The sequence below is a fragment of the Chroicocephalus ridibundus genome, unplaced genomic scaffold (genome assembly GCF_963924245.1).
Source record: "Chroicocephalus ridibundus unplaced genomic scaffold, bChrRid1.1 SCAFFOLD_98, whole genome shotgun sequence".
NCBI classification, from domain to species: Eukaryota; Metazoa; Chordata; class Aves; order Charadriiformes; family Laridae; genus Chroicocephalus; species Chroicocephalus ridibundus.
This window is the reverse complement of record NW_026961319.1, coordinates 133,837-149,825: the sequence shown is the minus strand read 5'-3', so window position 1 is coordinate 149,825 and position 15,989 is coordinate 133,837. Positions and strand designations below refer to the sequence as shown.

Here is a 15,989-nt window from a genome sequence, read left to right as displayed (position 1 = left end):
CTAAGAACAGAAAGAGGACAGTGCTGCAAGGGAACTCTTATTCTTCATGAGGATGAACTAAAGTTCTTTTATTTCCTTCCCAACAGTTACTATTACTTGTCAGAGTGGGTGTCATTTTCAGTAGTTAGCCTCTGGCATGAAGTTCTTCGAACAGTGGTTTTGCTCTCACTGCTATCTCTTTGTCATCATTTAAAGATGACACCATGTAGACAGAATTGCCCTGAATTCATGCCCGCTTCGTATATTTTCTCCCTGGTTCCAGTAAGAGGTGGAGGGGGGGGATAGGGTACTTGGTAGAGGCCAAGGTACAGATCCCAGATCTCTGGAAAGGCACAAAGGAAGGCAAATTCTTCATGCGGTGTTGTGACCGGTACCCACTGCTCCTGACCCCTGGAGTACACTGACACAACACCGCTACCTGCATTTCCAGTCTGCTGAGTCCTAACCGTGCAGCAGAGATCCTAGAAGCTCTGAACTGCCTTCGTCTGCCCTGCGTTTCAGCACATCAAATGAAAGTAACCGAGTCAAAGAGTTGGTTTTGAGCTTCTCCACAGCCTAAAGCACCGCATGGGTAAGGAGCCTGGCCGGGAAATGTAAAGAGTAATCAAAGGTAGGACGAGATACCTACTGAGCACAGGACAATGCCACCCTGAATTGTCCCATGAGCCTCTACTGTAGAAAGCCTCACCTGTACCTGACTCTCTTCTCCTGGGGCACACTGCAAGGCACAGGCTCATGGAAGGGCTTTTGGGAAAGGGGTTGATGGGGGAGCCTCTGGTCCAGCCTCTCACCCAAAGGTAGGGTTGTCAATCCCAGGGTCAGGTTGGGTGACATTCTGGGGAGCTGAAAACCTCCAAAGATGGAGATAACAGAGAGTCGATGGGTGTCCTGCTTCAGGGTAACATCCGCCTACTCCGTTATTCCTAATATTCGGTATAAAGCTCCATGGAGGATGCTTGCCGCTGTTGCCTCTGCCAAACATCTGCCACAGCAGAAGAGTTTGACTCCACCTTCATCTCTCCAGGAAGATGTCACCTGCTCTTAGGCTGCCCTGTGCCTCCCCTTCAGCAGACTAAAGAGGACCGGTTGTCTCAGCCTCTCCACACAGCTCATGTGCTTCAGGCCCCTAACCCCATCCCGACAGACTTCCTCTGGACTTTCTCCAGTTTCTCCGTCCTCCTTTCACAATGGGATCCATCTATGGCATCCACCATAACTCCCACACCCTTCTGCCCAGGACACTCCTCAGCCAGTCGCGTCACAGCCTGTCCCAGTGCACCGCCTTTGTTCTGCTCCCAGTGCACACCTTGCCCCCTTTGCCTTATGAAACTTCAGGAGGTTTCATTTGGCCAAGGCCCCAGGTGTGTCAAGGTCCCTCTGGACTCAAAGTCCAAATGGTCAACATTGCAGGTTTTGTGGACAGTGCCTCAAACCAGATAAGAATATGGGGAATTGCAGGATCCCACAGGTAATGAAAGAGCATGATTTGCCTAATGGAGTTGGCACCTGAGTTTGAAAATCAGCACACCAACCACCTCTGATATACCCCAAGGTTGTAAGAAAAAAGAAAAGCATGGCCAAGGGGGAATGGATGAATAAGGAAGCCGTTCATTTTGGAGGGGATTTGGATAAAAAAAGAGAAGCAATTGTGGTTTCAAGGAATGAAAAGGATGTGGTCAGGGCTGTCTGGGGACACCTGTGAAGCACCCTGGCACCTGATGTGAATGATTTCTGTGGTCAGAGACAACCTGAGAGCTTTTCCTAATTTGAAAAAATGAAGGGGAAGAAAAGACAGTCATATTTAGGCTGGATGGGACGTCGGGAAGTGTCTCGAGCAGCCTCCTGCAGGGCCAGACCAGTTACTGAGGGCTTTCTCCAAACACATCCTGGTCACTTGCTAGAAGAGATCCAGTGCACACTCCCTGGGAAACAGCTTCCAGCACTTGACTAGCCTTATACTGGAGAAGTTTCTCCCTGTATCTACCCTGACCCTCTCTTTTGTCATCCCGTTGCCTCTTGTCCTCGTTTCTTGTACCATGGATGTGAGCCTGACTCAGTCTTCAGAATGAACAAGCCCGGCTCTCTCAGGTTCTTCTCACAAAACATGTGCTCCAGCCCTGACCACCTTTGTGGGTCTCCAGGTAACTTTCTCCACTTTACCAATTTCTCTCTGTACTTGCAGGGGAAGGGGGGTGTCATAAACCAAAGAAGTAGCCTGGATGTGGTGTAAAAAGTCCTGAGCAGAAGGGGATCGTCACTTCCACTGTCTGTGCTCCTGCTCATACAGCCCGGAATGCTTTTGGCCTCCCTTGCTGATGGCTCATGGTTGTCCCAATGAAACCCAAGGACCACCAAAGTCTTTCCTGCAGAGCTGCTATCCAGCCATGCAGCCCCATGCCCTCTGCCATTGCACAGGATGAGTGCACCTCAAGGGGAGGACTTTGGCTTTGTCATCATTGGATACTGTGTGCTTCCTTTTGGCCCAGCCTTCCAGCCTGTCTTTGTCCTTTGGGTGGAAGCCTTGAGCTCCAGCATCGTGTCTGTTCTCCTCCATATGCTGTCATCTACAACTGTTATGAAAAAGCACTCTCTCGTCTCCTCTGGGTCATTACAAACACATTAAACAGGGCAGGTTGCAGGCTAGACCCCTGCAGAACCTTACAATCTACAGGCCTCCAGGCAGTGTAACACGCATTGACCATGTCCCTCCGAGCCCGCCTGTACAGGTGGGTTTAGCTATCCATTAGCCGTCCATGCAGGCATTAGCCATCCTAGCTTGGGCATGAGAGTGTTCTGTGGGACAATGCTGGAAACCTTGCTGACTTCCAGGTCAAAGATAACTACGTCTCTCCTTGCACCTAACAGTCGTGTCCTTTTCTTCACATAAAGCAAGTCGGATGGCCAGGCAGAGTCTCCCCTGGCTAAATCCTGTCACCTTCTCTTTCGGCCATGAAAGAATTGTGAGCTGAGGGGACCTGCTCTGGAGCACAGCCTTTCACTCCCCTGCTCATCCATGGGGCATTTCTGAAAGGTGCATGCAATATTTGGGTGCCGCCAGTCATCAGGGAGTGCCCCCACTTTCAAGGATGATGGAAGGGGCCTCTCTGTGACATCGGCCTGCTCTCTCAGCTCCCTGGGATGCCACCCATCCTGTCCTAGAGACTGGTGAGGATGGTGCTTGCTCAAGTGACTCCTGACTTGATGCCCATCCACCGCTGGTTGTTCTCCTCCAGGGTCCTGCCTCAAGTCACAGAGGCCCGGGAGACCTTGCAGGGAAAGATCGAGGCAAAGAGGACATAGACAATGGCAGATCTATCCACACCTGCTCTCATGAAACTCAGCGGTGGCGACAGAAAGGTGGGTACTCAGGGTACACAGGGTACAGTTGTTCTGGCATGGACTGCTCCAGTGTGGGTCCCCCACAGGCCACAGGTCCTGCTTGAAAACCTGCTCCAGCATGGGCTCCTCTCCTTGGGCAGCAGTTCCTGCCAGGAGCCTGCTCCACCGGGGTCCTCCATGGGCTGCAGGTCTAACTCTCCTAAAGGAAGAAGGCCAGCCCAGCACGGCTTCTCTTCTGGACCTAGCCACAGGAAGTCCCGGAGGATGGCTGTTTCCTGTGCCCGTGGCACTTGAGAAAACTCAGTGCTGACAATACTCCAATGTTTTGGGTATTGCTGAACAGAGTTTGCACAGTGTCAAGACCTTCTCTAGTTCTCATTCTGAGTAGGTGGGAGGTGAGAAAGAAGTCGAGGGGGGACCCAGCCAGGACCGCTCATCCAAACCGACCAGAGGCATATTCCATACCATATGACCTCATGCTCAGGAATAAAAACTTGAGACAGAGGAAGAAGACGGTGAAGTTCTTGTCATTCAAGGAGGCTGCTGCTTGGCGACCGGCTGGGCATCAGTTTGCCTGTGGGAGGTGGTGAGTGATGGCCTGTGTTTCACTTGTTGAGGTTTTCTTAATCTCTTCTCTTCACCTATTAAACTGCTGTTGTTGACCCAAAACTTTTCACACTTTATTTCTTCCTTGTCCCACTCAGGAAAGGGGAAGAAAGTGTGAGTGACTGTGTGGCTGCTGGGCTATTGGCTATTGGCCAGAGTCAGCCCACCACAGCAAGGAAGTTTCTGATAGCTGGGAGCTAGTTCAGCGGTTGGCACCAAGATGCTTAGGGGCTGAAGGGGAAGGGCCTTGTTTAGCCTGGAGAACGGAAGGTCTCGGGATCCTCCTAGCAGCCGGTCTGTCCCCATGGGGAGGTTTTCAGGGCCATGGAGCCAGGCTTGTACCAGTGGTGCTTGGCAGGAGGTTAATAGACAATGGTCAGATGTTGAAATAAGGAAGGTTCAGGAGAGAGAAAATGAAAATCTTTTTCTCCATGAAGGCATCCAAGTGTTGGAGGAGGTTTCCCAGAGACATTGTGTCATCTCTGCCCTTAGATGTTTTCCAGCTGCCATGGGATAAAGCTTTGAGCAACATGGTCTGACTCCATGGCTGATGCTGCTGTGAGCACGAGGTCAGAACAGAAGTACTCTTTTCATATCTGCAGCTACTTAGTTTCTGGACTTGTTAGAAGCACCATGACTCAGGATGACCATTGGCACACATACTTTATAAGCTACGCTGTTGGAGGTTCAGTCCAGGGGGACCTTGACACACCTGGGAGTCTGGCCAATAGAAATCTGAAAATTTAGAAGGAAAAGCTGGAGAACAATTCCACGCAGCAGCACGGGCAAGGACCTGAGCGATGAAGGAGTGCTCTGAGGAGAAGGGTCTGGGCACCATGGCAGCTGCCATAGGAGCCAGTGGGCGTCACCTTTCAAAATGAAAGAGGAGAGACTGGAGAGGGTGCAGAGGAGGTGTGCCAAGATGGAGTGAGGGGCCTAACGCGTGAGCTGTGAGGGGAGTCTGGGCTGCTCTAGCCAGCTGATGTAGAAGCACAGGGGTGGACAAGCAGCTGGAGGACGAGCAGCTGAGCATGAACCAGCAATGCACCCCCGTGGCAAAGGCCAACAGCCTCCTGGGCTGCAGCAGGAAAAGCTTTGCTGGTGGATGGAGGGAGGTGACCCTTCCCCTCTGCTCAGCACTGGTGAGGCCACACCTGGGGTGCTGTGTCCAGTGCTGGACTCCCCCACACAAGAACGTTGTTGACCTACCAAAGCAAGTCCAGCAAAGGGCCACAACGATCGTTTAAGGCACTGCAGCACCTTTCATAGGAGGAAAGGCTGAGAGATGTGGGAGTGTTCAGTTTGGAGAAGAAACGTCTTTGGGGGATCTTCTTGATCTATATAAAATTCCATCTGAACCCAAGAAAACACTTTTTGACTGTGAGGGTGGTCAATCACTGGAAAAGGTTGCCTAGAGTGGTTGTGGAGTCTCCATCCATGGACATATTCCAAACGCACCTGGACAAGCTGCTGAGCAACCTGCTCTAGTTGATCCTTTCTCAGCTGGGGGCTTGGACTAGATGATTTCCAGAGGTCCTTTGAAACCTCAACATTTCTGTGATACCGTGAGTATAAAGGAGAAAAGTCAGACAGAAAGAAATTAACAACACACAGCATGGACCTCAAATATGGTGGGATCCCATGGAGAGGACCCAAGCTGGAGCAAGGGAGAAGTGTGAGGAGGAAGGAGAGACAGAGATGTTCTTTACTGACTGTTAAGACCCTCTTCACCACCCCCCTGCTCCTCTTGGGGTTGGGGTGGGGAGATGAGCTGGGAGCAATGGAATAATTGGAGCCCGTGAGAAAGCGTGAGGAGAACGGTCTTTAATAGTTTTGTCATTCTTTCTCACAAGCAAACTCATTTTTTAACTGGCAACAAATTAAATTGATCTTCCCCAAGTTAACATGTCTTTGCCCGTGACAGTAATTGGTAACTGATCTCCTTTTCTTTATCTTGACCCATGAACATTTCTGGGTTTTTTTTCTCCCTTTCCCCTGTTGAAGCGGAGGAGGGAATGAGCAGCTGGGTGGGCGTCTGGCTGCCGGCCAAGGTGAACCCACTACAGAACCACATCAGGACGCCTGCCTCCAGTGTGGGTCTCTCCAGCACAAGAAAGTCCCTGACGGACTGGAGCGAGCCCTGCAGAGGCCAGGAGGATGGATGGGGCCTGGAGCACATTTAAGGAAGAAGAGAGGCCGAGAGCTTTGGGTTCTGGAGATATCCGTTAGAGCCAAACACTGGGGCAAGGACCAGGCCAGTTGGTAAGATCTCAATCAATGGAGATTTTCAAGGTTTTATTTCCTTTTTATTAAAGATGGCGGTAGAGTTGTGTATCACAGAGCCCTGGGGGAAGACAGGAGTGACCGTGCAGGAAAGGTCCCTCCTCAGGGTCGGGGTACATGGCCAGAGATGGAGATGCCTGGTGTGTGGGACTGATCTGGGACAATTTTCCTGGAGCAGCTTCCCCAGGCTGTCCAAGGAGCACGGCACAGACCAGGACCCTCTCTTTTGCACCTTTGGTGCCTTGCTTCCTTCACCATGGCTCTGCACCATGAGCACCCTGCTGTGTGCGCGCACCCTGCAAACTCACACGGCTGAGCTCTCCGCTGGCGCTTTCCTCTCCTGGGCACATTCCACCCCAGCCCAACACCTCCCCAGCAATCCCTAATTCTCCTCCTCCCCTCTCCCCAGCACAATGGCCCAGTCTGGGCTGGCCCCACGGCAGTGCCCACCACAGGGTGCAGCAGAGCTCTGGTCACTCACAGCACAGCCCCAGCCCCCCTGAAGGACACAGCAGCTGCTGGGGGGCAGAGAGGGAGGTTCAGGCTCCCCATCAGTCCCAGGGCTTTTTGCCTGGACCCAAGGGCAGGAGGAAACACAGGCCACTCACTCTCTGGCTCTCTACATTCACATTGTGCATCAGCACACCAAGTGTATTTACCCCTTCTCTGTCCCCACCAGCCCCACGCTCCAGGACAGCATGACAGTCCTAGCCCTGCAGCTCCTCAGCCAGCTCCTGCGTCTCCCCAGTCTCTCTCCCCTGTGCCAGCTGGGTTCCCACTGACTCTCCTGTGATTGCAGAGTCCTCTTTTCCCCGTCAATACCTGGAATTAGCACTTCACTTTTGTGTGATTCCACGCTTTGTGGAGCTCCAGTCACACCCCAGGCACACGCTGTCCATGGAGATCCCCTGGGATATCCAGGCAGCTACAGATTCCCCTCCTAGAAGATGTCTTCTGCCCTGTCGCATGTGGGAAAGAACTGGGTCTGGACCCCAGTGGCCATTCACCATCTCCACTGTCACTAGGCACCAAGAGGTGAGTCCTAAATCCAACCCTCTAACAGGTCACAACACGACAATGAGCTTGTTTCTTTTGGAACCATGGAGTAATGGGCCCTTTTGGCATGCAACAGCTTGGGCCTGATCCTGAACGACCTTTGGAAAAACAGTGCGCAGGAAAGATGCCTTTTTATGACAGAGGTGCTTTGAGGGAGTCAGCCTGGGCCCAGTGTTACACAGAAACTTTTCTACATGGGTTCCAGGTGAGACAGAGGAGGTTCAAGCTTCAGATCAAGTACGTGAAATCCAAATATTGCTCTACAAACATAAAACCCCAAATAGGAATAACAAGCATGATACTAAAACAAAGCATGGGCCTGGTGTGGGAGTCACTTGCGTAGAAAGATGGGAAGATTATCAGTATTGAAAAAAGTCCATGAAATCACCTTCCTCAGGGCATCCTTGAGCTCCTGGTTCCTCATGCTGTAGATGAGGGGGTTCACTGCTGGAGGAACCACTGAGTACAGCACTGCCACCACCAGATCGAGAACTGGGGAGGAGATGGAGGGGGGCTTCAGGTGAGCAAACATGCCAGTGCTGACAAGCAGGGAGACCACGGCCAGGTGAGGGAGGCACGTGGAAAAGGCTTTGTGCTGTCCCTGCTCAGAGGGGATCCTCAGCACGGCCCTGAAGATCTGCACATAGGACAGCACGATGAACACAAAACAAACAAAAGCAACGAAGGCACTAACCACAATAAGCCCAACTTCCCTGAGGGAGTCTGAGTCTGAGCAGGAGAGCTTGAGGATTTTGGGGATTTCACAGAAGATCTGGTCCACAGCATTGCCCTGGCAGAGGGGCAGGGAAAATGTACTGGCCGTGTGCAGGAGAGCAGTGAGAAACCCACTTCCCCAGGCAGCTGCTGCCATGTGGACACAAGCTCTGCTTCCCATCACGGTCCCGTAGTGCAGGGGTTTGCAGATGGCAACGTAGCGGTCATAGGACATGATGGTGAGAAAACAATAATCCCCTACAATGAAGAAGAGAAAGAAAAAGGCCTGAGCAGCACATCCTGGGTATGAAATGGCCCTGTTGTCCCACAGGGAATTGGCCATGGCTTTGGGGACAGTGGTGGACAGGGAGCCCAGGTCAAGAACCGAGAGGCTGAGGAGGAAGAAGTACATGGGGGTGTGGAGGCGGTGGTCACAGGCGATGGCGGTGATGATGAGGCCATTGGCCAGGAGGGCAGCCAGGTAGATGCCCAGGAAGAGCCCGAAGTGCAAGAGCTGCAGCTCCCGTGTGCCTGCGAATGCCAGGAGGAGGAACTCGGTGATGGAGCTGCTGTTGGACATGTGGTGCCTCTGGGTGTGGAGCACTGAACAAGGAGGAAAGAACAGTGAGAAGTTAAGGGAGACTTCTCTGAGCAAAATCAACACCATTTCTCAGACTTCACACTCTGCACTGCTTTTCCACTTCTATCAGATCTTCATTCAGCTCTGTGGCTGGAGCTCAGACTGTTTCTGGCCGAGTGTGCCAGGAGGAGCGGGACCTCTGCCCGCTGGCTGCCCAGGAGTCAGCCCTGCTCTGCAGCAGCAGATTCGTGGGAATGGGGTGGGCAGTCCTGGTGTTCCAATTTGTCAGATAAACCTCTCCTCATGGAAAAAGGGCTTGTCAGTCTCTGCACTCCCATTGCCATGAAACCACAGTTGCAAGAGTGTTGGAGAGAGGTTCTTCTACAGCTCTCCCCTGTCTCAGCTGGAGATTCTCTTGCATTTCAGAAACCCTCACCATTTCTGCTGCATTCAGGGACAGCAAAGGGAGTCCTGCCAGGCAAGGGGATTGTCTGAGGGTTAGTGCAGAGAGAGGGGAGCTGGTCTGTCCCTCTGTCTTGTTCCCAGCTGCCCTCTGCTTGTGCCTTTCTGAGACAGAGGGGAATCGCACTCGCGTGTTGACATGGAAAGACACCAGGCACTGCTGAGAGCAGAGAAACCCACTGCCGAGAGCTCAGTGTCTCACCCTTTCTCAAGGTCTCAGCACCCCACTTCTCGCCAAGGACACACATGGCTCCTTTCACAAACCCAGCAGCATTTCCTTGGTCGTAGCATCTCTGCGCTTCTCCACAGGGCATTCAGGTAACAGCAGGATGCTCCAGGACAGACTGGCATCCTGGAGGGCAGCTCAGTGCTTGGAAGGACACCCCAAGGAGATACCCAGGTGTCCTAGTGATGGTATGTCAGAAAGGGAGAGACAGCTCCTTCCTCAGGGGATGATGCAGACTGCATTGCCCACAGCCCCATGCATTAGAGGAGAGCTTGGACACTTCATTCCCAGGGAAACACTTTCATGGGAGAAATCACTAGACCGGTGCCTGACTCGGCTGCTGCAACTCCCATCCCCAGAGAGCCTGGCTGAGAGAACAAGACGACAATCACAGACAGGTTCAGAAGCAAGGGAAAACGCAGTGAGGGTCTGGCTGAGAGAGGCCAGGGCAGAGACAGCCGGGCACTCAGGACAGCGTTACCCTCACCCAGATGTTCACGCCACCTCCCAGACACCAACTGTGCCTGTCAGCTGCTCTCAGTCCCTGTGTTCTGCAGAGGGAAATGGGCATGTGTCTGGAGAGCTGCCCCAGGGCTCTGCTGGAGCTCTGGCTTCACAGATGCTTCATGCCTTGAACCACAGAGCCCTGAGGGCTGAGGCTTTGCTGGGTGGGAGAGGAGGTGAGGGGGCTTGCTCAGGGGAAGGGGTCTGCATTGGAGGGGATCATATGGAGTTTTCTAAATTCTTCCTTCTCCCACAGCATTTCTGGTTTCTCTGTCCTCTCATTCCCTGATCATAATTCTGCTGCCTGGAGATTCTCCTCCTGGGAGGTGTTTCCCTGTCCCATGTCTTTTCCCTGTCAGCTCTCACAGACCCCATCCCAACCCCTGTGCACTCCCCTTGGCCCCACAGAAACCTGCCTGTTTGCCGGGCACTGCCTGGGTTCATGTTCCTGTTTGCAGGTGGAAAAGGGCAGGTCAGAACAACCCCGATGGGTCCAGCAGAGCTGATGCTGGTGCTGCCCATGGGCAGAGGAGTGGCTGAAGGCACTCCAGGAGGTTCCTGGCAGACCTACTGACCACTCAAAGCTACAGCTCAGGAGTCTCACTGACTTCTTCCAACTTCAGAGCTCCCTATACATTTAGCCCTTTCTCTGCCTCCCCACCCTCTCACTAGGAAAATAAAAACACAAACGCAGGAAAGCTCCTTATCTGTAACGTAATTCCTGCCCTGAGCTTCCCCTTGAAAAGTGCCCTCAGAAATGTCCTGGGGGTGAACTGCAGCTGAGAGCAGCCCTGACCCACGCAGCACCCCCTTGACAGCAGGACACTCTCCTGCCACGAGTTGCCTCTTCCACCCACACCTTCTCCCCGCACTGCTGCTGGCAGCTCCTCAGGGAAACCGAGGGCTCATCCTGACAGGAGATAAGTCCCTGCCACAGCACAAAGCACCCTTGGGTGCAGGGACCCTGCTCTGAAGGACAGACCCCTGGCTGCACACCCACCTTCACACTCTGCAGCCATCCCCGGGTGAAGGCAGCTGATGTGCCCTGTCCCTTTGACAGAGCCATGGGGAAGCCCTGCTCCAAAGCAAGTCCTTTTTCTCTATGTTGGAGAACCTCTGAGAGACCTCCTGATAGATCCCAGAGGCTGTGGGATGTGCCAGCTTCAGGAGATCATTCCAGGAACCGCAGCTGCATTGCCCTGCAGCCAGAGACTTACCCTGTTCAGGGCTGGGAAGATTTTTCTCCAGCTGAGCTCTCCTCTCTCCTCCCACCCCAGACTGCCTTTACACTCTCTCTGCCTCCCTCCTCTGCCCTCGCTGCCTGCAGGCAGTGCCCTCAGCCCTGCTGCGCTTGGCAGAGGAGCTGCTCCTGGGCAGATCCGTCTCTCTGCAGCGCTGCCCGCTTGCCATCAGCTCCCTCCATGCCAGGAGCCCAGCCCAGCTCAGCAGCAGAGGACCAGCCCAAGGCAGCCCTTTCTCTGCCCCCTCAGGGCTCCCTCCAGGTGTCCCTGGGGCTCCAGGGCAACCTGCTGATGTAATCGCTGATGTTCCCTCCCTCACCTGGAGATACACTTATGTCCTGTGGCATTTCTTGTATTAGAAAAGAGTTGGCAGGAGAATCACCTCTTCTTGTCCCAATAGTAGACACCAGAAGGGTGAAAGGGAAGGATCTCATTTTTCCAAGCTCGGGGGATGATTCCATGGAGTGAATTAGGACATTTCACCCTGGGTCTGCAGTCCCAGGGCTGGCAAGACATTCAGTTCTCTTTTGTCAATCCCACATCTCTGCTCTGAAGCAAACTCTCTGCCCCCAGGGGGTCTTGGACACTTGGTACCAGGTTTCCTTAAGGCAAGTAGGAGCTTGCCTGGTGACACAGCTGGGGTGCTTCAGCCCAAATGTGCAGCAATCCCCTCAGCCAGGGGCACAGACAGGATGAGCTGGAGCCATTACTGATGAGTACAGAACTCTGGCCGGGATGGCATACACTGCCCAGACATGGTGGCCCAGCTCAGTACAGCTGGTGTCCAAGGACAGCATCCTCCAGGCAGAGCAAGGATGGAAACTCAGGCTAAACTTGAGAGGCAATTCAAGGGCACCATGATGCGTGTTTGAAACATCCGGAACAGTTAAAGAAGAAACAAAGATAGTGTGTGGCCACCGCTGAGTTTCATGAGAGCAGGTGTGGATAGATCTGCGATTGTCTATGTCCTCTTTGCCTCGATCTTTCCCTGCAAGGTCTCCCAGGCCTCTGTGACTTGAGGCAGGACCCTGGAGGAGAACAACCAGCGGTGGATGGGCACCAAGTCAGGAGTCACTTGAGCAAGCACCATCCTCACCAGTCTCTAGGACAGGATGGGTGGCATCCCAGGGAGCTGAGAGAGCAGGTCGATGTCACAGAGAGGCCCCTTCCATCATCCTTGAAAGTGGGGGCACTCCCTGATGACTGGCGGCACCCAAATATTGCATGCACCTTTCAGAAATGCCCCATGGATGAGCAGGGGAGTGAAAGGCTGTGCTCCAGAGCAGGTCCCCTCAGCTCACAATTCTTTCATGGCCGAAAGAGAAGGTGACAGGATTTAGCCAGGGGAGACTCTGCCTGGCCATCCGACTTGCTTTATGTGAAGAAAGGCCATGACTGTTAGGTGCAAGGAGAGACGTAGTTATCTTTGACCTGGAAGTCAGCAAGGTTTCCAGCATTGTCCCACAGAACACTCTCATGCCCAAGCTAGGATGGCTAATGCCTGCATGGACGGCTAATGGATAGCTAAAACCACCTGTACAGGCGGGCTCGGAGGGACGTGGTCAATGCGTGTTACACTGCCTGGAGGCCTGTAGATTGTAAGGTTCTGCAGGGGTCTAGCCTGCAACCTGCCCTGTTTAATGTGTTTGTAATGACCCAGAGGAGACGAGAGAGTGCTTTTTCATAACAGTTGTAGATGACAGCATATGGAGGAGAACAGACACGATGCTGGAGCTCAAGGCTTCCACCCAAAGGACAAAGACAGGCTGGAAGGCTGGGCCAAAAGGAAGCACACAGTATCCAATGATGACAAAGCCAAAGTCCTCCCCTTGAGGTGCACTCATCCTGTGCAATGGCAGAGGGCATGGGGCTGCATGGCTGGATAGCAGCTCTGCAGGAAAGACTTTGGTGGTCCTTGGGTTTCATTGGGACAACCATGAGCCGTCAGCAAGGGAGGCCAAAAGCATTCCGGGCTGTATGAGCAGGAGCACAGACAGTGGAAGTGACGATCCCCTTCTGCGCAGGACTTTTTACACCACATCCAGGTTACTTCTTTGGTTTATGTCACTGGATCTCTTCTAGCAAGTGACCAGGATGTGTTTGGAGAAAGCCCTCAGTAACTGGTCTGGCCCTGCAGGAGGCTGCTCGAGACACCTCCCGACGTCCCATCCAGCCTAAATATGACTGTCCTTTCTTCCCCTTCATTTTTCCAAATTAGGAAAAGCTCTCAGGTTGTCTCTGACCACAGAAGCAATTCACATCAGGTGCCAGGGTGCTTCACAGGTGTCCCCAGACAGCCCTGACCACATCCTTTTCATTCCTTGAAACCACAATTGCTTCTCTTTTTTTATCCAGATCCCCTCCAAAATGAACGGCTTCCTTATTCATCCATTCCCCCTTGGCCATGCTTTTCTTTTTTCTTACAACCTTGGGGTATATCTGAGGTGGTTGGTGTGCTGATTTTCAAACTCAGGTGCCAACTCCATTAAGCAAATCATGCTCTTTCATTACCTGTGGGATCCTGCAATTCCCCATATTCTTATCTGGTTTGAGGCACTGTCCACAAAACCTGCAATGTTGACCATTTGGACTTTGAGTCCAGAGGGACCTTGACACACCTGGGGACTTGGCCAAATGAAACCTCCTGAAGTTTCATAAGGCAAAGGGGGCAAGGTGTGCACTGGGGGCAGAACAAAGGCGGTGCCCTGGGACAGGCTGTGACGCGACTGGCTGAGGAGTGTCCTGGGCAGAAGGGTGTGGGAGTTATGGTGGATGCCATAGATGGATCCCATTGTGAAAGGAGGACGGAGAAACTGGAGAAAGTCCAGAGGAAGTCTGTCGGGATGGGGTTAGGGGCCTGAAGCACATGAGCTGTGTGGAGAGGCTGAGACAACTGCTCCTCTTTAGTCTGCTGAAGGGGAGGCACAGGGCAGCCTAAGAGCAGGTGACATCTTCCTGGAGAGATGAAGGTGGAGTCAAACTCTTCTGCTGTGGCAGATGTTTGGCAGAGGCAACAGCGGCAAGCATCCTCCATGGAGCTTTATACCGAATATTAGGAAAAACGGACTAGGCGGACGTTGACCTGCAGCAGGACACCCATCGACTCTCTGTTATCTCCATCTTTGGAGGTTTTCAGCTCCCCAGAATGTCACCCAACCTGACCCTGGGATTGACAACCCTACCTTTGGGTGAGAGGCTGGACCAGAGGCTCCCCCTCCAACCCCTTTCCCAAAAGCCCTTCCATGAGCCTGTGCCTTGCAGTGTGCCCCAGGAGAAGAGAGTCAGGTACAGGTGAGGCTTTCTACAGTAGAGGCTCATGGGACAATTCAGGGTGGCATTGTCCTGTGCTCAGTAGGTATCTCGTCCTACCTTTGATTACTCTTTACATTTCCCGGCCAGGCTCCTTACCCATGCGGTGCTTTAGGCTGTGGAGAAGCTCAAAACCAACTCTCTGACTCGGTTACTTTCATTTGACGTGCTGAAACGCAGGGCAGACGAAGGCAGTTCAGAGCTTCTAGGATCTCTGCTGCACGGTTAGGACTCAGCAGACTGGAAATGCAGGTAGCGGTGTTGTGTCAGTGTACTCCAGGGGTCAGGAGCAGTGGGTACCGGTCACAACACCGCATGAAGAATTTGCCTTCCTTTGTGCCTTTCCAGAGATCTGGGATCTGTACCTTGGCCTCTACCAAGTACCCTATCCCCCCCTCCACCTCTTACTGGAACCAGGGAGAAAATATACGAAGCTACATTTTTTTACTGTATTCATACCAATTATTGTGTGACGCAACACATTTATCTCCTCACAACTTCACCCATTTTCACTTGCAGTCTGAGACATATCCCCTCTTGGAGCAGAAATTGTGCAAAATCCTATGGAAACCCACTTTCCATGTTATGGAATGTCACTTCAGTGCTGCATGTTCATTTGGGTTAAACAAACAGAAACAAACACAGAAAAAAACCACGCTGGGCTAGTTTTTCAGAGAGGCAGTTTCAAAGTGGCAAAGCAGTTCAATACATAAATATTGAGAGCCAAGTTCACATTTCCAGCAAGGGTAAATGTCCCAATTTGCTAATTAAACTCTTTGGCCCATCCTGCCTGGAGTTGTACAGCAGTTGTGTCACAGTAGCCAGTGTCAGAGGGAAGAGGGAGGCAGCGGGAACTGGAATGGTTTGGGCTCAAATGGAACTCAGACCCTGAGCTGGCAGGACAACACTGGCCGCAGTCGGACACAGCTTCCCTGAGACGACTGTGAGCTCAGACCATGGGCGTGGAGGATGCACAAACCTCTTGAAGTCCCATCTCGGCAGCGGAAGAGGAAGGGTTTGTGAGACACATGGGCATGCAGGGAACGAGCAGTGTGTGCATAGCAATGAGTGTGTGAAAAGCCGGAGAAGGACCTGAAATAGCAAGGGGTGTCATGCTGAAATGTCCGAGGTTGAATTTTCACTCTGAGGCAGCAGAATGAGGAGGATACGCACTTCAGCGCTGGGTTGTGGAGCTAAATAGAGGATTCTAGCATGTCTGGGGCTTGCAAATCTTGGGGGATAAATGAGCATTGACAAGGCTTTTGGATGAAAGCAAATAGGTTGGAGGGGACTCACAGGAACTGGCAAATCCACAGAACTCCACAGCTTTTTTTTGGAGCTAAAGAACCTGGCACAGGCATGGGACAGTGTAGCTGCGGTGGGCATGGCTTTGGGCCTTGACACCCCAACAGACCTGAGTAGGCTTCTGCCTCTTCCACTGAGACCCATGAGAGGGCACTCGCTCCTTAAAGCTCCAGCACCTCGTTGCCTCCTCACCCACCCACCACAGAGCCTGCAAAGTGTCCTCCTGCTGACCAGTACCCGGCTTCACACACTCACACATTACACAGAGCCCTGAGCATTCCAAGAGGGAAAGGAGCTCCCTCCCCAAAGGATGGGGGTCAGGCCTTGGCCATCCTGCTTGGGGAAGCAAATCAAGGGCTTTCGC

The 15,989-nt window shown here is 52.8% G+C and overlaps 1 protein-coding gene across 1 annotated transcript; it reads right to left on the bottom strand.

Moving 5' to 3' along the window:
- Window positions 1-7,615: 7,615 nt before the first annotated feature.
- Window positions 7,616-8,578, bottom strand: LOC134509345 (olfactory receptor 14A16-like). Its single transcript, XM_063321825.1, has one exon. The coding sequence runs from the start codon at window positions 8,576-8,578 to the stop codon at window positions 7,616-7,618; it is 963 nt and encodes a 320-aa protein (XP_063177895.1).
- Between the last annotated feature and the right edge of the window lie 7,411 nt (window positions 8,579-15,989).

Bases quoted from the DNA above. Each gene is read 5' to 3' on its own strand.
- LOC134509345 (XM_063321825.1), bottom strand. From the start codon at position 8,578: ATGTCCAACAGCAGCTCCATCACCGAGTTCCTCCTCCTGGCATTCGCA.